At 38.4% G+C, this 21,667-nt stretch overlaps 1 protein-coding gene across 9 annotated transcripts in view; it reads left to right on the forward strand.

The window, feature by feature from the left end:
* The window catches only part of ST3GAL3 (ST3 beta-galactoside alpha-2,3-sialyltransferase 3), a 194,920-nt gene that overhangs the window by 38,009 nt on the left and 135,244 nt on the right, over positions 1-21,667 (forward strand). For 4 of the 9 annotated variants that reach the window (XM_033000538.2, XM_033000536.2, XM_033000535.2 and 1 more), the window contains exons 3-5: positions 7,938-7,985; positions 10,002-10,136; positions 18,677-18,719. In XM_033000538.2, the coding sequence (XP_032856429.1) occupies positions 7,938-7,985; positions 10,002-10,136; positions 18,677-18,719 (226 nt within the window). The remainder of the gene's footprint in view (positions 1-7,937; positions 7,986-10,001; positions 10,137-18,676; positions 18,720-21,667) is intronic. The other 5 variants (XM_033000542.2, XM_033000539.2, XM_033000541.2 and 2 more) reach the window with 2 other exon arrangements.

Below are 21,667 nucleotides of genomic sequence, written 5' to 3' on the forward strand. Positions count from 1 at the left end.
TGCATTTGGGGACTGTTTGACCATTTTTTCTGGAAAGAGCAACCTCAGAGGCTGGTACTGTTGGCCTTCCCCTGGAATGGGGAGCTGTGATGGACACAAAGGAGTTACACATACCAGATGCTCGGAGTGAAGCACCATGTTGTCCTTGTGCCCAGAGTTTCACTGGTCATGACACTGTGAAGTTATGTAGTACATCCAAATAAATACTGACCTTATGAGCAAAACATACTAGCCTTTCCTGCTACCAAACGGTTATTTGGGCACTGCTGAAGACAATAGCAATGTAATATCTTTCTGAAGCATTTGCCAGCTGGCGCAGGACATTGCATCTTTTCATTCAGTTCATTCATTGCAGAATAAAGAAAATTGGCATGCTCAGAACATTTTAAAAATACATCTGTTCGGAACATGAGTGTTGTTTCTTGCTTTGTTAATTTGCCACTTCATTACGAACGTCCTGATGGAAAAGGAGCAGTGCACACAACAGCAAGTGTAAAAGTTGGTTAGGCTCCATGAAATTCATAAAAATTCATTAAAGAAATATTGCTACATCTTTCAAGTTCTGTATCACTAAGAAAGTTGTAGTGTCAGTTAAATGACAGGAACTTGAGAGCTGATGGAGAGTTACTTTGCAGTTTACCATGTAAACAGTAGATCTTGATGCCACATAAAATTATTGAGACAAGTGATAATACTTCGCTATATCCATTCTTAGCTCTCAAGCCTTTTTTCTGAAGATCTTTTTTAAAAAAAAAAAAGCAGATTGTTTATTTTTACATATGAGAAACAATTTCATCAAAGGACTTGATCAGGGTTGCACAGGTTATAGCAAGGTTACCTGTATTGACTGTTTTATCTTGGCCATGAGTTTGCAGAGATGACCTCTCTGAACCAACTGTGTCTGAGCTCCCTAGAGCAGAGCTTGTGTGTGAGCCTCATCGCTCTGTGTCCAGTTTCTTGGAGTGGAAACTGGCTGGCTCCAGGCTGAAACAAAAAAGGGATCTAATATCTGGGCAGAGTGAGTGGCCAAGGAACTTGGGTTCGATTCTAAGCTTGATTATGAAGTCATCTGTCAATAAAAAGGCTGTCAGAAGTGGCGAGAACCTGAATGGCCTGCTTCAGTACTGTATACTTAAAAAGTTAGTGCAATATAAATGAAGGTAGTATTTAAGGAGATGGTGGTGAGAGCAACAACGCAGAAACTTTTCAAGTTTGTACTGTACGTAAGTGAATTAATATTTAGATGAGAATGAAATTTTTTCATTCTTATGATATCTCACAATGATATGCATTCTCAGGTGAAGGTGAATCTTCCCCTCAGTTATGTTATAGGAGACAAGCATCAGCCCATTCCCACATCTCTATGCCAATAAATACAGCCAGGTGGCACACAGGACAGGCATTCAAATTTAGTGCAACAGAAACTGTAATGCAGCCTTGTTCTAAGACAATTTATTAAAGTAGAAAATCCAAAGTTTATTGGAAGTGTTCTTTACAATCAGATGTTTCCTGTTGCTGAAGACGTGTCCTGTTGCTGTGTGACTTTTCCCTTCCCATAAAGGGAGTAAGTTTAAACTTTGTACCAGGGTCTACTATCAGTTGCAGACAGCACTGGACTGAAACTCTTCATGTGCTTTGCTTGCCAAAACTTGCAGTCCCTGTATCTACTGCAGTTAGCTTGCACATCTGTGATTAGGAAGCATGCCTGTGTAGTGTATGTCAACTTTATATACCCCATCTTCTTAGATATTGAAAATGTTAGAGTAATGCTTCTCAAACAATACACTTGAGATAGTAACTTCTTGTGGTGTCTAAGCATGGGAACACTGCTGATTGTTTTTCACAGAGTACGTATGTAGGAGCTGAGATGACTAGTAAGAGTGGTCTTATGTGTTTCCTTTGACCTTTACTAACGCTGGGTGAAGTGGTGCGTGGGGGATGTTGTTAGTGCCTTGAGTTTTGAATAAAGAATATGAGTAACTCAGAGCATCCTTGAGGCTGTGGTACAGAAGATGTTCTTGTAGTGACCAATGTTCTTAACACAGTGCCATCTCACTGTGTTCAGAAAAAGGTGAAGAAGTAGGAAAATCAGTTGTACTAGAGAAGAAAGAGCTTAGTAACCAACCAGTGAGGCGGAACACAACATTAATGCAAAAGTAAGATATTTAATAAATTAGGATAGCATTTATCATTAAACTGAATAAATTACTTAGCCCTTCCCTAAGTTTGTCTTCAGCAAGTAAAATAAAGCATTAGGAAGTGAAGAATGCCCTGCCAAGTAATTTATAAGTGCAGGCAGTTGTCCTTTTTTACCAAATCTAAGGAAGGATGTTCATGCTTTAGGTATCTAAGTGAGATCTCTGAAATAGAACTGAAATGATTTAGTTCCTTTCAATTCTTTGGCTATAAGAATTATCTAGAATGTTGCATAGTCATGATAAGAGTGGGGGGGTTTTTCTAACTATTTTTTCTTCGGGGCGCAGGATGTTCTGAGACAGATCTTCATGCCAAATGAATCCTGACAGTACTATGTTTTCTGAGAGTGGTGCTACTTTTGTGAACTTTGTTTTCTGACTAGATGAAATATAAGGATAGTTTTTGTTATTACTGACCTTTTCCTCACTAAGTTACGAAGAGTTTTGTGTATTAAGCTCTCCATCTCTGGTATATGTCATGTTATAGAATACTGATCTCAAATAGAAAAAAAGATTTTGATGGCTATTGGGGTGTCTGATCCTAACCTTTTCAGTACTCGACTGAAAAAGGGAGATAGCTGAATGACAGACCCTTTTCTTTATGGATAGTCTTCTAATTCTGTAGTAGAACAACAGCACTTAAAATCCTTCTTTTCATTCTGACTCTGAATCAAAATTTTATTCTTTAATGGTCTTACTGCAATTGCCATCCCCAGTCCAGATGATGAAGCTCTGCAGGATATCTGGTCTTTGATCAAGCTCTGGAGGTAGAAATTACATTAAATGTTATTAAATGTAGGTTTCAATTCTGTAGGAATCTGTCGGAGTATCTGGAGAGAAGGGGTATGGTATGAGAATCTTAACAGTGATCATGCATCCAAGAAAGCAGTGCAGACCTCAGAGCTTGAGACTCTGTATGAGGATGTGCCAAATTACAGCCTTATGTTGTGATGTATTATTGTATTCTCTGTTTGGCTTGGTCTGTGGAGTGTATTACTGTAATAGTATGTGGTATCGAGGCTGTTAAGCCTTTATTATTAAACTCTTATAACTCCTGTGGGACTGATGGTTTGTGGTTTCTCAGGATCACTTCCAAAGCAGCACGCAATCATTTTTTTTTACTGATTTTTTTTTTTTTTTTTCCCTGGGTAAGTTAGTTTATTGCTAAAGTCTGGGTTGTTTTGTTTTGGTTTTTTTTTAAAAAAAGGGATAAGAGAAGTTATTAGTTCAGCTTCTTTGGTTTCCAGTAGGATGAGACAAGTATCTACAAATCCTTGCAGGGAGAATCTGTAAAAAACAAAAAAAGTTAGTGGCTACTCAGGGGGACCTACTGTAAAACTCTTAACTGAAATCCTGAAACAGCACTTAAGTAAAGATATGGGCTATATACAGCTCTTGATTAAATGTGGATTATATTTGCTGTTCCCATTCTGCATTGCCACTACTTGTTTTCAGTTTGTGTGTCCCATTTCCATCAATGATAAAATCAAAGCAAGGACAGTATTTGCATTGGAAGTTGGTCCATGTATTTGATCTTACATGATTTCAGAAGCTTGACACAATTGGGCTTTAAGAGCTGTTTCCACATATCTCTCGAGTGCAGTACCCATGCGTGATGCTAAACGTTTATCCTGTGGTGTCCATATCTCTTTCTTGGAGTTTGAAACTTAAGATGTTTTCCAACATGGCCTTGTTTCTCTCTGTCTGCAGTTCGTTGGTCAGGATCATCACTCCTTTATGAAGACCCAAGTCTTCATTTATTTTTCTGTTCAGAGACTAAGGAGTGGAAAAGATTCTGCAATCTGTAAGGAATAGCAGTTAAGTAGTTATTTTGTGTCCAGAAATGCCTAGATTTAAGGTGCACAATACATGCAGCAAGATGAGTAATTGAATTTGCCTTTGTTGGGTACAGGGGGAGAGTGGTGTAGAGTCATCCAGGCCCTGAGAAAGCTCATGGTTAAGAAACAGGAGGAAGAATTTGCAGACCTAAGATGCAAAGGGGTATGCATGTGTGAAGAGATAAGGGGTCAGTGACACTTACAGTGCATCCTTTGCCTTGAAATATAATCAATCCTCATACCTGGGTGGCTTATCTGGACTGTGGTATAAAGCCAGCAACAAATGTAGCCACCTCAGATTTGCAGGATTTTTTTTTTTTTTTTTTTTTTTACTGTGGGACACAACTGGGCAAATCCAGTTGTGTTCCTTCAGAGGCAAGTTCAGCTCTGCATTCAGTATGGAGTGTTGTAGGAGCAGAGTTTAAATTTATTCCCAGAGCAGCATTGAGTCTCTCAGCCCAGGCTGTCTGGGAGCTCCTGGCTCCCGAACCAAACAGGATCCCTGTGTTTGTTCCACAGCAGTGAGCTCTCCTGGCAGAGGGTCTCTCACGGCACCCCTCCGCACTCCAGAAGGGCTGTGGTAGAGCACGATCAGGTAGCCCTGCACAGCATTGCTGTCTGGGGGATGATGGAGCAGATTCATGTGTTGGTCCAATTTTTGATGCTCTAGCTAGATGGTGGGTGGGAGGGGAAAGTGTCCCAGAGCACAGGTCCCAATGCAGCTTTGACCCAAACTTGACACAATGCAACTTTGCAGTCTGGCTGGTGAGGTCTCAGCATTATTATGCCTGTCAATGAATGCCTTCTAAATAAATGAGTGTTTCTGCTATCTTTGCTTCTTCTGATGGATTGCATCAGATCCAGAATTGCATTTGGGTTTTGCTATATCTTGGTTGGTTTTTTGTTTGTTGTTTTTTGGGTTTTTTTTTGGTTGTTGTTTGTTTGTTGTTTGTTTGTTTTCTTTGCTTAAACTGCTGTAGCCACTAAAAAAATGATTGTAGCTAACATGAAAACAGATGTAAAAGGCTGGCATTGTGGTGTGTGCAGCCTTAAGCTGTGCATATTGGCAAGTTATTGGGTGTCAGATTTCATGATTTGGGCATAAAGGCTGCCTTTCAGTTAAGGCAGTGGGAAAAACATTTAAGCTGCTTTATGGAAGTAGGTAGCTGAAAGGCTGGGGGCTGCTCCTTCAGACATAAACACTTCTTGGCACATAAAGCAAGGGTGCATATAAGTGGGCATGTTCTACATTGTGTCTTATTAAGTTTTGAAATCTAGAGCCTTTGAAGGTTGCCTTTGAAAGAGAGAGCAGACTTGGGCTTGGGGGAAGGCACTGGGCACTGACTGAGCAGCCACTTTGTCTCTGAGAAAAAAAAAAAAAAAAAGAAAAAAGAAAAAAAAGTCCAGAAAACCAGGAGGACTTTGAACTGAATGAAGAGATTTGAAGCTAGAAGCAAAGAAACTTTGCTGCTTATGTTCGTGAAAGCAGGACTCGGTGTATTTGCAAATAAATCTGGCTTGTCTCAAATAAATGCTTATCTCCATCAACTTCTGACAAAAATAACCTGTGGCTGAATGGGAATGGCTGTCTGGGTGGAAGAAAGGTGACACATGGTTATCTTCTCAGCCTTTTTCGAGTTTATAGCTTCTCCCCCTCTGAAGTGTTAATGCCAGAAATAAACACAGTATTTTAGTAAAGATCCATGGTTTGTGAAATTACTTGCAGCCGTGGAGGGGGAATTGACTGTAATACAGGTTATTCACAGTTAATTTGATGTTGAAATTTTGAAACTAATAGTCACATGGAGGACTGGGTTGGAAAAGGGAGCTCACGTACTCTGCTTGTAATTTTTTTGTTTGTTTGTATGAGGAAGATAATGTTCTTGGTTAAGGGAGTGAAACACTATATTGTTTTAGTGGGCTGCAATAATGGTATTAATTTGATGCTTGCAGTGCTTTTCAGCCATTCCTAGATAAGTCCTAATATTTCATGTGCAGTGTTTGAATGCAAAATATATTTCAGGAAAATGAACAACATTTAAATTTGGCATTAACTACAAAGCAATACTTTATGTTGATAAAAATCTCAACAGTTTTTTAAAAGTAGAACCCCACAGAGATACTTCAGAATTAATTGATGGCAGATGAATTTAATGCAGTTAAAATGAATTAAACCCCTTGCTATTTAGAATAATATAAAAATGTCTGAATTTTATTCCCAAAAGAGGAAATACAGTTGTTAAGTCCAGATGGATTTTTATTTTTATTGGAATAAGTTTTGAGGCTAGTAATATTTTTTAAATTTTTTTTTTAATGTTACTACCATAGTGTTGGATCTGGGACAGCACAGACCTGCTTTTTAAAAAGTGTTTTATATCCAGTTAAATTAACAGTTTTACAATGTTTATTTTGAAAATTAGCACTTTCTTATTGAATTTGTAAGAATTGCAAAATAAGCATGGGGATTACGTACAGTATAGAAAAGCTGAGGGCTTGGTCCTATGTCAAGTTATTGTCAGCTGAAACGTGGTAACTGTCAATGTCTGTGATTGTAGCCTGCCCAAATGTAAGGTGATGTAGCAGGAGCTTAACTTCTTTTCAGCACGCTAAATCTGCCTGTGCTTTGGGCTTTCTGCCTTGCGCTAAGGGCTTGCACTGAGGCAGCTGCTGCGGTGCTGCAAGGGATGTGTGATCAGTTGATCATGTCTGAGACCTCAGTTACAAAGACAAAATTAAAGGGATTCAATCTATTAATTTAGCTGAAGATGAAAGGCATTTCTGCTATTGCTGTGTCATTTTAAAGCTTCTCATTCCATAAAATTATTAATCCTATCATGGTGGTTTGTCCTTTGCTATGTTTCACCCATTGAGAAGTTCTGGGCCCAATTCTATTCCACTGGAGCAGAATTCAGCAGACTTTCTTCAGTTGGGATTGGCATCAAAATGGATGACAAACCAGGAGGCTTACTACCAAAATAAGTGTTGCTTTGTCTCAAGTAAGAACGAAGCTGGAAAAAAACCCTACCACTGAGCATGGTACCATACTGCAGCTCCACTTGGAACAGAACATTGAATTATTACTGATAAATTTTGCAAACAGGTCCTAGGCTCGGAGAGTGGTATATGAGGAAAATGAAGGACTAATAAAGGGGTCTGGATCATTGGGTGAGATAAGTGCAGTCAGGCAATGAGGGTTTCTATGTGGCCAAATGTCAAGTTGCATGTATGAAAACTAGGAACTGTAAACCATAATTGAAACAAAGTGTGTCATCCCATGAAACTAAAAGTATCAGGTATTTAACTGGTGTTCAAGAGTTATCATTGCGATCATGGATAAAAGCACTGTTGTGGTCCCCAGATTGCAAAATAAAAGGGTATCAAGTAGAGAGGTTATATTTTCTTGATACTTGGCACGCATGCTGCATATAGTATGAAGGTGAAGGATATTGATAAATTAAAATGCATTCAGCTGGAGAGCCAGTATTGTAAGTAAAACATGGAAAACATGGTGAGAACTGCAGGGAGCACAAAATACTTGGCTTAGCAAGCAGTGTCAGGGAAGACCTGATTGTAATAGGTGAGTCCCCTAAGTGGGGACAAAATATTGATAGTACATTTGATGAGAAAAAGCTCTCCAGTCTAGCAGTCAGAAGCATATTATGATTCAGTTTTTGTAAGGTTGACCAAGCTTATTAGGTGTAAAATGAAATAATTTTCAATAAAATGTAGCTACTTTGTTGGGCAATGACATTGTGATTTGTTGTCTACTCCAGGTGAAGAAGTTGTTCTGCTTCCTGGCGGAAGGGAGCATAAGGAGTTATTTAAGCAAAATAACAAGGAAATGTTACAGCAAGAAATGGTGCTAAGAAAAAGGGGAAAATGAACTTGTACTCTTGTGTTACAGATTCAGTGGTTCTTTCCTTTGACTCCGTTGGACATACAATAGGCTCAGGTACAACATTGCCTTCTTCTCTATCTCCCACCTCATGACAAGGCTTCTACTTAATTGGACATGGTAGCCATGTTGGGAGGCAGGTCATTGAGTCAGACTTTTGTGGGAATCAACCATCTAGCCAAAGTGGGTAAACAGGTCCTTTCCTAAGTGTACAGGAAGCATTAAGGGTCTTGTGACACGAGGATTAACCTGTGAGGCCCTTTCCATCACCCAGCAAGGCAGATGGCCTGGACATGTTACATGCGTTAGTGATGTGGTTTGTGCTTCTTTTCTCATGTGAAAGGCATTAAGATGACGTCACCCACCAGCTGAAGCAAAACTGTTCCATGCTACTTAGGAGAGTTTCTCAGCTAAATAAACAGTTGAGTTATTTGGGGAAAGATATCAGGAATGCTTCCAGGAAGGAGAAGGAGAAAAAGTCGTAGCTAAACAAATAGGGCTGGAAACTTTTTTTTTTTTGGGTGGAGACTGACCAACATTATCGAACCCTAGGGCAAATCCTGCCCAATTTCCTTTGGAACCTGAGTATGACCTTCAATTAAACTGAACCAGAAATAAAAAATTCTTTTGTATTGGGGGTACTTCATGAAACCAGTAACTATCCATTTGGCTATGTATAATACACAACTGTAGCCAAGGCACATCATAGTGAGCATGACACTTGATGAAATACAGTTTACATTATGAGTATAATAATATATGAAGTGCAAGGGAAAGGCTAAGAATTGCTCTTATAACTTAACAACCCCTTAACACTTAAAAGAAGGGGGTATTTACTGCCTTGCAGAAAAGAAAAAATAATCCAAATGAAGGTTTTGTATTTTACCTTGCTTACTACCCTTTCCTCTTAGGTTGATAGGGGTGAACATGCTGCCTTCCAACATAGCACCTGTCTTCTGCCTGCACAGTCTGAGAGCAAGCCTGCTGCCTGATACTAACAGCAAAGCTTGAACACAGATTTCTGATCTACTAACCCCTGAGCTAGTGGTAGTAACTTGCTTTGTTTACAACACCCCAAATAGTTTTTGCTCTTCTTGCATCTTCTCTAAAATTTCTGTCTGGAAATGGATCTATTGTGGGTGCATGGTCTGATGTGGGAGTATCTCTAGAGTGCTGAGTGCAGAATGGATATGTTGTTGTGTTTATGGGGGTAAGACCCTCTATTAACTCCCTTCTACTAATTAATATCAGTCATAACTGAAGTGTGTTGTTGCCTGCCTCCTGTATTAGGTGATGGTTCCTCTAGCCTGCAAAAGTAGGGGGGAAGTTGCATAGGTTTGAGATATGAAATCTGTGAGTAAAATTCAAGGAAATGTTTTGATTACAGCTGAGTGTCTGAACCAGCATACCCACACTGGAGTTGATTTTGGTACAGCTAAGACCAGAATTTGTCCTGGAGTAAGACTTAAATATTACTGTCCTGGGTTTCCTACTGTGATTTTTTTTTTTTTTTTTTTTTTTTCCCCTAATACTATTTTGGCTTCTAACTGATGTGAAAACAGTTGACCCTGTGGATAGCTTCCAATGCAGGGTATCTATGGAGTTAGTCATAAATGTTGTGTTATGATACTACCAATAGGATGGTAAACTTAGTTATGAAAAATAGTTCAACTGCTCTATGTCTTTTGGAGTTTTGTTAATATGGAGGGTGGGAGACAAGCTAATGTAAGCCAACGGACTGTCTGTGTCTGTTTTAAAAGCACTGGTCTTTGTTCTGCTTGTATATTGCAACTCAAGCTTGGATCGGTTATGAGTAAGACAGTAAAATTTGATCTTTTGTAAATCCTTCCCCTGCATCAAGATTGAATTTCTTCATTGAAGAAATATGAAAACACCTATTCGAGAAGGGAGGCTCATAAATGTACAAGAAAGCTGTATGCTTATTGCTTTCATATTTAGTACTTTGCATTCACTGTGCTGCAAACTTTAACTTGCTCTGAACTGATATATGTAATAAGATATGAAGATGTGTGATGTCTGTCCAACTGAGGGATAGCTTTCCTTGTTGAACAGGAAGGAGAGAGAGAAAAACTGTGGCTATTGTGCTTCCGCTGTCCATCCCATCTCACCTTGCTGCAGACCCAGGAAAAGACAGAGCCCAGAAAGAACCCACAGAAACAATGGCAGCTCCAGGCCCAGTCATTCCTAGTAGGTGATGTTTCAGGTTTGGGTAAGAAGGGACTAAAGTTACATACTTTGAAACATAAAAATACACATACGTTTTTCTTTATTAGACAAAATTAATAAGCTGTGAATAATAGTCTCCCTGTTAAGATTTCATGCTGCTTAAAACTAGTACTCATCGACTTACATTTGCATATTAAATAACTCCTTGAAATTGCTCTTTTGTAATTGCTAATCATTCCATGTGAAGGGAAATATCTTATTGCAGCATCTGTACTTTATTTTAATTGACTGTCCTTATCTTGGTTTTCCCCTTAACTCTTTGTCCCACATGCAAATCTCAGTTTTCAGGCAGGCTGGAAATCTGTCTTTATGCATCTCAGATTAATGACACTCTCCAGGTTATTCTGGATAAACTTTCTGAACTGAGTGTTCAGAAGATCATCTGGCTATGGAGCCTTAAAGTACTGCTTTGTAGAAGATCATTAGCCTAGAGGACGTGAGATCAAATATGCTTGGAGTGACACTGAACTGTCTGAAGTTCATGCTGTGGTCAAGCTTTCACAAGTCCAGATGTTTTTGTGATTCTTTTCATGACTGCCCCTTCCCTTGAAAGATAAAATTTGAGCAGCGAAGTTAAAAGTTTGATGTGTTGTCTAGGCCACTGTTTCAGCTGAAATAATTTCAGAAAGGAGGGTGTCATGCTCTGAACTTGAGAAACATTAAGCAGGACACAGGGTGTTTGAGGAGACCTAGATTTCATTCATTTGCCATAAACAGCTAGTGCTCTTTTTCATTCCCTCTCTAGTTACTTTGTTTTACTTCGTTGCTAGCAAATCAAACATTGGACTATGAAAGTCAGATTTATATCCCTGCTATTTTTGTTCAAGGCTTTCTACCTCCTGTGTCTGAGAGTAAGCAAGCTACATTTTTCTTCTCTAAGGCTCATTAGGATAGGAGTGCAGTGAATGCGCAACTTTCCCATCTGCTAATGTGCTTACTGGAAACATTGAAGTTCTAAATACCTTATGGCTGTAGGGCTTACACTTGTTAGACGTGTTTGATTGCATTACTGGCCACTAGTTGTATAACATTTGTTCTCACAGCAGGCTTAAAACGTGATAGTTCTAACATCTCAAGCAGCCAGGTGCTATTTAGGTCTTGCTCAAATTGTTTGAATATTTTAACTTTGTTGTTATTGCTTTTTTCTTTTCAATTTAATTCTTAACTGTTATAAAAAGTTTGGCTTGACATATGCAAAGAAAATGGAGCTTTTCAGATTTGGTTTAGGGTAGCATATCTGCTGCAGCTCATGTGCTTGTGAAAGCCCACATACAAGACCATGCTTCCAGATGCTGAGTTCACAATGATAGGGGAGTAATCATCTGAGAGTTTCAATCCATGCTTATTTGGGAGTTTGCTGTTAGTAAATCCTTATGCTAAAGTCCTTCACCGTTTTGGGAGAAACTGTGAGAACTATGAAGGAAACTTTCTCTGTTTCCTTCAGCTGCTGAATATGCTCAGATAACCATTTTGTGAAGGATGAGAAAAACGCCGTGTCTGTCCTCCCAAATACAACTCCAGAGTCAATTTGGTGACTATTTTCCTATGTTTTGGATGGAGGCCAGGAACAGGAATACAACTGAATCCCATCAGGTATTGGTAGAATTTGATACTGTGACAAATTCCTAGCATGAGAGAAAAACATTGAGTTGCAGAAGATGACTTGCCATTCTTTGGATTTCTTGATGAGAATCTGGTAGTATAGGTGGCTACAACTACAAACTGATCTTTCCCAGATTTCTAGGTTAGTGGTAATTAATTTAGATATTCTGTCAATTAATAGAATTTGCGAGGCTCTGGTAGATGTTCTTGGTTTGAAGAAAACAATTTTAACTTATGTTTGGAGCTGATGTGGTGCTGGTACGTTGGGGTTTTTCTGTTGTCGTTTTCCCCCCAGATTACATTTCTGACTGTCTTAACACTACCTGGTAATGATAGGAAAGGAGAAGTGAACTTATTATGCTGCATCTTTCTACATTCCTGTAAAGTAGAAAATAAATGGGAAAGATTATATATATATTTTTTCTGCTGGTTTTAGTGGCTTTATGCTGCAAAAATCTTTTCCCTTTTCATTTTTGATTAATGAAGTTCTACTTCATTCTTTATTTCTTTAAGCTGTAGACTGTGGGAGCTGCTTGAATCTTTGCCAACGACTGTCGTGTATCGGTTGCATAGTCCTTATGTGACTTTGCCAGCATGTTCAGTATCATCATCTGTCTTCTTATTAACGCCCTATTCCTCCAATTGAAAATACAGCTGTGAATGTGTTGCAGTGCAGATGCCAAGAAGTGGCTTAAAGAATGCCTTGAAATAAAAGTATTTTAATGGGATTTTTTCTCTATCATGTGGCATCTCTTTGCATCAAGTCAGTACATCTTGTAAGTCACTAAAAGCCAATACAGTTTACTGTTTTGTTAATATTGTTCTTGACTTTTATTAGGAAATATGATACAATTTCTAAAATAGAGAATACGTTGGAAGATTCAGTAGGGCAGCATTAACTCCATTAGCCAAGTGGATACATGGTAGTAAATGAAACAACTGTTTATTTAGCAAAGGTTGCAGTCTGGCTTTAAACAGATGAGTCCTGGGAAAAGAAAAAGGGCATATGAAGTTCATAGGAGGAAATTTTTCATCTTCCTATTGGAGTATTTCATAAATTCAGCTTAAAGCAGTCAGTTGCTTTTCTACAGTTGGAGGTTGCTATAGTTTTATTAGGGAAAAAGTTGTAAGGATTTACATAGTCCTGTTAAGGTAACCAGAGCCTTTTAAAATGTAATACGCTAAAATGACCTTTGTTTTTGTTGTTTTACTTCTACCTATTTTGGAGGTAAGGCAAGCAGGCAAAAGACCTTCCTGATGGATGACCCATACAGCACTATCAGCAAGTGATTGCTTATTTGTTCTTTCTGTGCCTGGGGGATGTATAATGTAGTTGCAGTGTATAATGGTGACCCTTCTGGTGTATTGCATTCCTCAGGCTGTAAAGCTGGGCCAGATGTCTTTGGGGGCCCCAATCAGGAATTACAGGGGGAAAAAAAAAAAAAAAAAAAAAAAAAAAAAAACCACCTTGAAGGTATGGAGCTGGAAATTACTTCCTTTTGCTGCTAAATCTGAAACAATAAGTAGTATCCTCATGATCTGAGGTGCCACCAGGGCATGCAGCAGTTTGTGACTGGAGACAGATTTTTCACTTCCCCGCTTCGAACTCACAGGTTTGTATTTCAGTTGTGCTCATAGCACTTGGTGTATCCATTTCCATCAGACATGGCTGTCTTCATCAGGTGCAGTATCTGGAAAATTAATACGGAGCTTGGTGCAGCAGGATTGATGTCTTTAGATCAGTTTGCACAGCCTTTGAACATTTTTAATACATTTTTTGCTGAAGGAGTAGTATTGTTAAGGAAATTCTTTTGCTCCCCAGAAAAAAAGGAAGCTTAAGTAAGGTTACATTAAACGTTGTTGAAGAGTCATTTTTTTACACACATGGTGGAAATGTCAAATGGGCAGATAGCTCTACACAGACGTAGATTGGTGAGGCATGCTTCTAGTACTGGGCTTCAGGGGCTACGCAGTTGTCTTTACAGAGGTCAGTTCTGTAGCTTCTGTGTAGTATTACAGAGCAGGGAAAGGCACCAAGGCCTGGGCTTTGTTTTATGGTCGAGGTTCTCCCTGATATCACTTGGACAACCTGGAGAAAAAGGCTGTTAAACTTGCATGCAGAAGAGTAAATGGAGGTGAATGTGGATATGCATGCAGTCTAGGCAGGACAGTGCTGAGAAACCCAGGTGTCCTCAGCTCTACCTATTCTGAACTTGGTTTTGCAATCTTTTTTTTATCCCCAGTTATTTAAATTGCCTCAGAAATTAATGCTTTCATCAGTAAGTTCCATCACTGAAGAGGTTAAAGTGAAAATCTGAAGGAAAGGAAGCAACATTAAGTCTTTGTTTGTCCAGTACTTTCATTGTTGCTCAGTAATCCTGAGCAGTATTTTCTTAACCCTGGAAGAAAACCTTTCTTTTGTCCTTTTCAGTTGATCCATTGCATATGACTTCTTTTCATTAATTCTTTCTTGTCTCTTGAGTTCTAGCAGAATTGCTTTACATCAGCTGAACTTTTATAAATGTCCATATGTGTTTTCTTAGTCCAAGGTGAATGTGAAGTGCTTGACCTTTTTCATTGCAGGGTAAGTCATTTTACCTGGCCTTTGCCACGGATGTAGAAATTGCATGTGGACAGTGACGAAGGCTTAGCTCAGTTGGACCCTCAGTTCCACAGAGACCAAACTGCACCAGACAGGATGAAATGCGTCATGGTGGTCTGAGCTGTTCTTGATAGGAGAGTCTCTCGAGTGTCATACTGATTTCTTTGTCAAACACGAACATTTTGAATAAAATAGCTAACATTGAACCTTCTGCTTCCACCCTGTACTTGCAATTATCAGTTAAACGTAGAGAGAACTAGAACTACATATAGCCCATCTTTTAAAAAAAGTTTAAATTAATTTTCTATTTCTGTAGGCAAAGTTATTTCTACTGTGCTTCTAAGTAGATATCTGATAAAGGAATAGTACTTAAGTGGTAGTTTGGAGGGATAAAACCAGTGAGCCAAGCTAATTCCTGTATTGTTGATTTCAGATTAATAGCATAAGGGGAAAAATTAGCCAATTTTTCTTGTACGTAGCTGTATTGGCTACAGATGCAAAATGCAATTTGAAAACTTGATAGATATTGTATACTCTGCTTTATGGCTTTTTGGGTGGTCTGTATGGAGTTTGCAGACACTGACAATGCATTTCTTTTTTTGCTGCCTGGTAGCTGGATTTTCTGTTGGATACTTGGGAGAAATTTCCATGCTAATGCCAGCATTGAATTTGGCACAAGATTTTCATCATTTATAGAAATTGCTGTGCTTGGCTGTACTTCTGTTCATATAATCCCAATTACATGCTTTATTGTGAAACTGTTGTCAGTTATTAGATTCTTATTCAATTCTGATCTTCCTGGAAATGTAGAAATGCATTTTATTTCTGACCTAAGACGACCACTTGTTCTTATGGGGCACGATGAAACTTCATTTCTCATGTTCATTCATTTCTGTGCTTCTGTACACTGCTGCACCACATTGTCACCTGAGATCTGTAGCTTTCTAGCATGGTGAGCATGGTACCTAGGTTCTCTTGTTCTCTTTTAATACTGTTGCTTTTATCCTTTATGGATCTTTCAGTCTCTTATGGGCTGAGAATGTAAAGCTTTGTTCAGATTCTTCCGTGATGTTCTGGTGGATGCAAAATATGTTCTTTATTAACTTTACTAATTTTTGGCTTAAAAATAATAATAATAATAAAAAATTAAAAACCCTATTCGACACAGCCATATAAATTACTTGTCTAGAGACTGGTGGGTCAGACATGGCCTGAGCTGGATCAGACCTTCCAACCTGGTTAGATCTGAAGGGAGTTCTCCAGAACCACAGCCACTGGTAGATCTGCATTGTGCTTCAGTGCAGAGACCCCCAAACGGGGGGGTTGTCATGATGATGTTGGCAGAGGCCAACATCAAACCACAGTTAACATGGCCAGCTGATCCAAACTAGTTCTTGGTGGAGATGCTGGAGTATTTCTACCTTGTTCTCTCTAGATATTTTGTTCTGTTTTCTCTAATATGCTGGCACTTCTTTATCCCACTGCATGAAAAAGAGAATTTTTTGTCTCAGCTGGTTAACTTGGTGAGTAAGGTTTTAAACTAAGGTGATGGGAGGTGAAAGCAACCTGTAGGTTAGGGCGCAGAGTGGTTACATGAGTGCCAAGGCAGGCTCTTGCAGCCAGTATTTTCAAGAGAGGCAAGAGTAGGAGTAGGGTTGCCCCTTTCTCTTGCCATGAGCCATGTGATCAGCTCAGTCCATCTCCTGTAATCATCACACCCTAACCATGCTATATTTTAGATTCAGTTGTACTTGTCTTTTGATTTAGTGGGTCTGTGTTTTATTTTGTCTAAAATTAAATGAAATAACTGCAGACAATGATTGCCTTTTCGTGCAGCTGGGCTATGTGTGTTTGGCTTTCTCCAGTTATGTGGGGTTTTATCTGTCTTTTGTGAATCCACACCACTTCTAGCCAGCATGTGGGCTGCACTGTTGTGTATTGCAGTGACTTTTGGCCCCTGTATTCATAGTGATACAACTAAATAACATTCAAAGTCTATAACAAGACTCTCTTTTTTTGCTACAAAAGAAGCTAGCTTTTAATCTGTAATTTAGAGGATCCCGGTGTCTTTCTTGGGGGAACAGCATGTGATAGAGCTTAATTTCCAAGCCAATAGTTATGTTGTGACTTCCAGAAGTCTCAGTGAGTGTGAGATGGTCCGTGGTGAGGGCAGCATTTTCTGCCTGCAGTAGTTTGCACGTTTCACCAGCCAGGCAAGAGAGGAAGGAGCATTGATGATTCTGGTTTGATGTTACAGCCTGAAAGGATAATTTATACCCTACTGAAAATCAAGAACACACCTGTGCTTCTAGTTTGAAACCAGAAATGTTATTTTGTTTTGTTATACTTCAGATATTTTTTTGAAAGTGCCTGTTGAAAGATAGTTGACACATGATTTTACAAGATTACTTTATACCTCTGTTAGTAATCATCAGCAAACAACAAAAATAACCACTTTAAACCCAGGGAAGGTGAAAAGCATGTGACAAACAGAAGGTAAATCTTATGAAACATTGCAATGGAGGTATATCATCTGTGGCACCTAGCATTTAGTGTCTGTGTGTTTTCTTTTATGAGCTTTTTGCAAAAGCTCATAAAGTGCTGAGTAAGTAGAAAGCCCAGGATGTTGTTGTAGTTATGAGGTGATATATCTCTTACTGCATTTTGTCATCTTGTATTTCCTGTTGGGAAGAAGATGTTAGCTCGAGTGGGGTAAGACTGATCACACATTGGTCAGTGGCTGTAGATGTTCTAGAAAAAAGAATAATAGTAATAAATTAAAATCTCTGTTGCTGTTTGCTCAGTATGGATGTTGTCTTTGGAGGAAGGAAGGGTTAATAAAAATTGAAGGGTTTGGGTTTTTTTTCTGGAATGGATACCTTCCTATCCATGATCCCACATGCGGAGGAGGTAAGGTTGGACAGGAAATAATTTCCTGTAGGAAGAATAAACTGGGAGGAAGTTATGAGGAAAGCAGCACATGGGAAAAACCCAACTGTCAGTATGTGGAAGGTGGAGAGATGCACAGGTGCATTTCTAACATCAAGTACAACAGGATGGTGGGTGGCATATGGGTGCTGGCAGAGAACAGATAGTATGTGCCAATATCAAGTGCACACATGTTCTGCAACTTCTGTTACCTAAGTTATGTCAAGCGTAATTCTTCCCTTGGCTTGGGAATTAAATCTTTAATGGGATTGAAATTGATGGCACAGTTTACACTGACTTATCTGGTGCAGTCATTTTGTCTAAGTACATGTTCAGGCTTTCCTGTTCTGCCAGTAAGTGATAGCATGAAAAGCTTGTGGTCTTGTTAGGTAAACTACCGCAGCAGAAATTTTGGTGGTGTTTTGTAAGGAAAGCAAACTTCTCTATTTCCACTGAGCTCTTTCTAAAAGGCTATGAGAATTGTTCCTTTTAATACATCCTGATCATTAAACTCTGGAGGCATTATCTTTTACTTCTCTGTTTGTATTGTTTTGTTATTGTATAATAGTGAGACCCAGTGGTTCTCAGTGTGAGGAGGTCCCTGAGCATAACTCAATGCAAGGAGGACACTACACCTTTTGGTTTTTCTTGTGTATCCTGTGTGAATACTAGTACTTTTTTTTTGTATCAAGTGTTTGATTTATAAGGTCACAATGTATTCAAGGATGCTGAATGCAAAGCTTACTTTATACAGTAGTTACAGATGTTCTAAATGATGACTTTGTTTCTGTAGCTTTTCCCTGTCATAAACTCTGACTTTGCACTTTCCTATTGAACAACATCACCTGAACTTGAAGCATTTTTGGCACCGTGACTTTCTCTTGAAAACGGGTTGCTCAATTATAAAGCTGTGAGTTGGAATAGACAAGGAATCAAGAAAAATTTCAAAGCTCTACCACATCAGGTTTTAGGAGAAGTGTTTGTCATACAAATTACTGGCAAAAATATCTCTACTGCAAGCAGGAAAGCTTTGTATATCACTGCATGCATGGTTTCAGTAGTGCTTTTTTTTTTTTTTATGACTACAGATATCTTGGCTAATTCTAGTGATTTTTGAATTAATGATTACCCACACACTTTCTTGCTTTAGTATTTCCTGGAGATTCAGAAATGTTAATTTGGGAATACTCTGAAATAACAATAATTGTGATAACAGCTGTGAGCAACTAGAAATTATGATATAGCTGTTTTCAGTAAGAAATAATTATTGCTCTTCCATAAGGACTTGATACTTTTTGGTTTTGGTACCTTTCACAGAGGAGACACTTGCCATTTTTATGATGTTGTGTCCCTTACTTTTGTTTTCCAGAATATGACAAACTGGGCTTTCTCCTGAACCTGGACTCAAAATTGTAAGTAGAACAGTAGGAGTCTTCTTTGTTTCTGTGGTTACTGATTTATGTTGTAAACAACTTTTATGTCAGCTGGGCAGTTGGCTCACTGGATTATGCACTTCTGCGGGAGACAGCCAAGTCCTACAGCAACCTGGCAATTACAACTTCTTTCCTTATACTAGGCTTTGCTGGTTGGCTTGAATTGTAGTTCACTGTCATTAATTCCTTAATGACTGATCAAGAGGCTGTAAATGTCCACCTGAAGCCATGACACTTAGTCTGCTCTAGATATCCTACTGTTAATCTTCCAAATGAGGAAAAATGTATTAAACATTTGAAAGCAGGAGGAATGTCAACCTGCAATTTACTGGGAAGCTTAGAAGTTTGTATTTCCTTTACACTTGTTTTTTTTTTAAAAATAGATACTACTATTTTTGTTTGTAAACTGGAGTGGAAAGAACCTCAACACAAGGCAGTGACCATTTGCTGTGGTGGAAAAACAACAAAGTGCTGAAGGATGACACTCATCTTGCGTTTGGCCATAAATCAGTCAAATTGAGACTGAACTTCTTAACACTAGGGGTCACTAGCGACTCTGTTTCTGAGGTCAACAGTGTTGAAGAAATTTTGGTATTGGGAGCAAAACGACTATTAAAAACTTTCTGCCTCTACTACTTAAAAAGGCACTGAACCAATCTAGTGGCTTTGAATGACTTGAGGATGCATCCTCTGTGCAAAGTTAATATAAAAAACATTCTTAATGTTTAGAAAGTTTCATTGTATTTACAGGGTGTAATGTTCAAGTTTTGAGTTTAGTCTTGATGAGCAGCTTGGGAACTTCCATAATGAAACAAAAGCCTCGTGTGTTGGGAACTGCTCTTTGCAGGAAATGAGAAAGTCTCTAGGTAGGGGATTCTTTTACAGAAGCAGCTGAGTACATAAACTCAGCTATAGTAACTTACCTGGCAAAAAGGTGCTGTAGAAAAACATGTATGAGAAGGAAGGACTATCAATGTTTTTTTGTTGTTTGTTTGTTTGGTTTTTTTTTTTTTTTCCTTCCTTTCTCTTCCCCCCTAAAGACTTTTTATCTTATTCAGTGTCTGGGAAGGATGGCGTTTACTACATAAATAGCTGGTCAAGGTATTCTTTCTGGTCTCATTTAATGTAGTATTTTGTGCTATTTTTGTTGCATGCTGTCTGGAACCCATGCTAGTTGCACAGTTATCAATTTTCTTTATTGAATTTTCTGTATTGGGACATCCTTGTGATTTAGACACAATAGCATATGTACCCTTACAACACTGTGGGATGAGATGATACATTATCTTCAATCTACACATGTAGAAGTTAAAGGAAATCGATTAGTCCAAAATTGTGAAGTGGGTAAGTAACCTTTGAACTAATGTATTGGTGTTGGTAAGGGCAAAGTGGTTTTTAAGTAGTCTGATTTTGGGTTTTGTTCCAGACTACTTTGCTTATTTTGTAATGCTTGATTTATTGAACATGCCCATTGACTGTCCACGCACTTTTGGCATACCAGCTTTGGATATCAGCTTGTACTGTGTCCAAACACTGCTTCGGTCTTGCTCTTCCTATTCCTCCTTCTGTGTTTGCTGTTGTTTTCTTTGTTGCTTTTAGCAAGTCCCATTGAGTCTTCCTTCCCCTCAGTCTCTGTTACATCCTTTTTTCCTTCATTTTTGCTGACTTACCTACTTTGATTACAGCTCTCTGAGGCATGGCCTACTCCTCCTTATATTTTAGGATGAGGCCAAGTGAAGTTTTTACCTGCTGGAGGGCTTCCAAAACCCTAAAAAACTTCTCCATGATAAATCCTTTCCACTATTTTTGATAAAAGAAAGATTTTGTTGATTACTTAAAAAAAAAGATATTTATAGAGCACTCTAAATGTGCATATTTGCTTTTCAAAGACATGAAGTTAGCTTCTGGAAAGGCTTGTAATGAAATCAGCTTGATTAAAATAAATACTATGAGGTTAAATTAAGGAGCAAAGAAAGCAAGCACTATACGTAGGTGAAATAAATTTATTTTTTTTCCCCCCCTGTAATTGTCCTTTGGTTTAGGTGGTTTTGGTTTGTTTTTTGTTTTTTTTTGTTGTGTTTTTTTTTTTTCCTTTTGTTGTTGTTTTATTTGTTTATTTGTTTCTTCTGTGGAAGTAAAGCTGTCCCTGCTTTGATAATGGACCTGATGACCTGATGAGTTGTCTTCTAGCCTGAATTATTCTACGATTTTTAATTTTTTTTTTTCAATAGCAAGCGAGCCAGAAAAAAAGCTGAAAATACCATAAAATATACAAAAGAAATCTTGAAAGAAAACTAGGTGACAGCTTAGAGAAATTTGCTGCTGTTCCACAAGTTTACCATGTGTACTCAGGGTACCACATACTTTTTCTAAGTACACATTGAATTCAGTGGAACTTAGTGCTTTCTGCAACTCAGTCAAGGCGGTACCATTGTAGAATCACTTTGTGGTTAAAAAATTTGCTTAGAGGTGAGAGGGGTAATATGTTCTGCACCGATGACTTTATTGGCAGAAATAATTTAATTACATCTGTTGTGATATAATCATTCTGGTGGAATTTTGCCATAGATCATAACTTTATAGGGTTCACTTAATTGACAGTATGTGAGAGTCTTGTGTGACTTGAAGCACTTGGCGCAATAATTAGTTTTCTCTCTTTTTCTTCCTTAATCTTTCGTTTGTTCAAAATCTGTTCCTGGCTGTGTTAGTTGATGTCATTTAAACTGATGACCTGGAGGACTAACATTTTCTTCAAAGGTAGATCTGCATTAAAACTTAAGTGCTCTGACTTGCGTTTTACATTATACAGAGGAAAGTGTTTGACATGAATAAATAGTAAAGTATATATTTTCCCTTGCATCTTTATTTTTTTTCATGTATTACTACTTTAGTGTCCTCTAACCTGTAGATGATCAGGGCACGTTATT

Source organism: Tyto alba, unplaced genomic scaffold (genome assembly GCF_018691265.1).
Source record: "Tyto alba isolate M040663 unplaced genomic scaffold, T.alba_DEE_v4.0 Super-Scaffold_1000006, whole genome shotgun sequence".
NCBI lineage: Eukaryota > Metazoa > Chordata > Aves > Strigiformes > Tytonidae > Tyto > Tyto alba.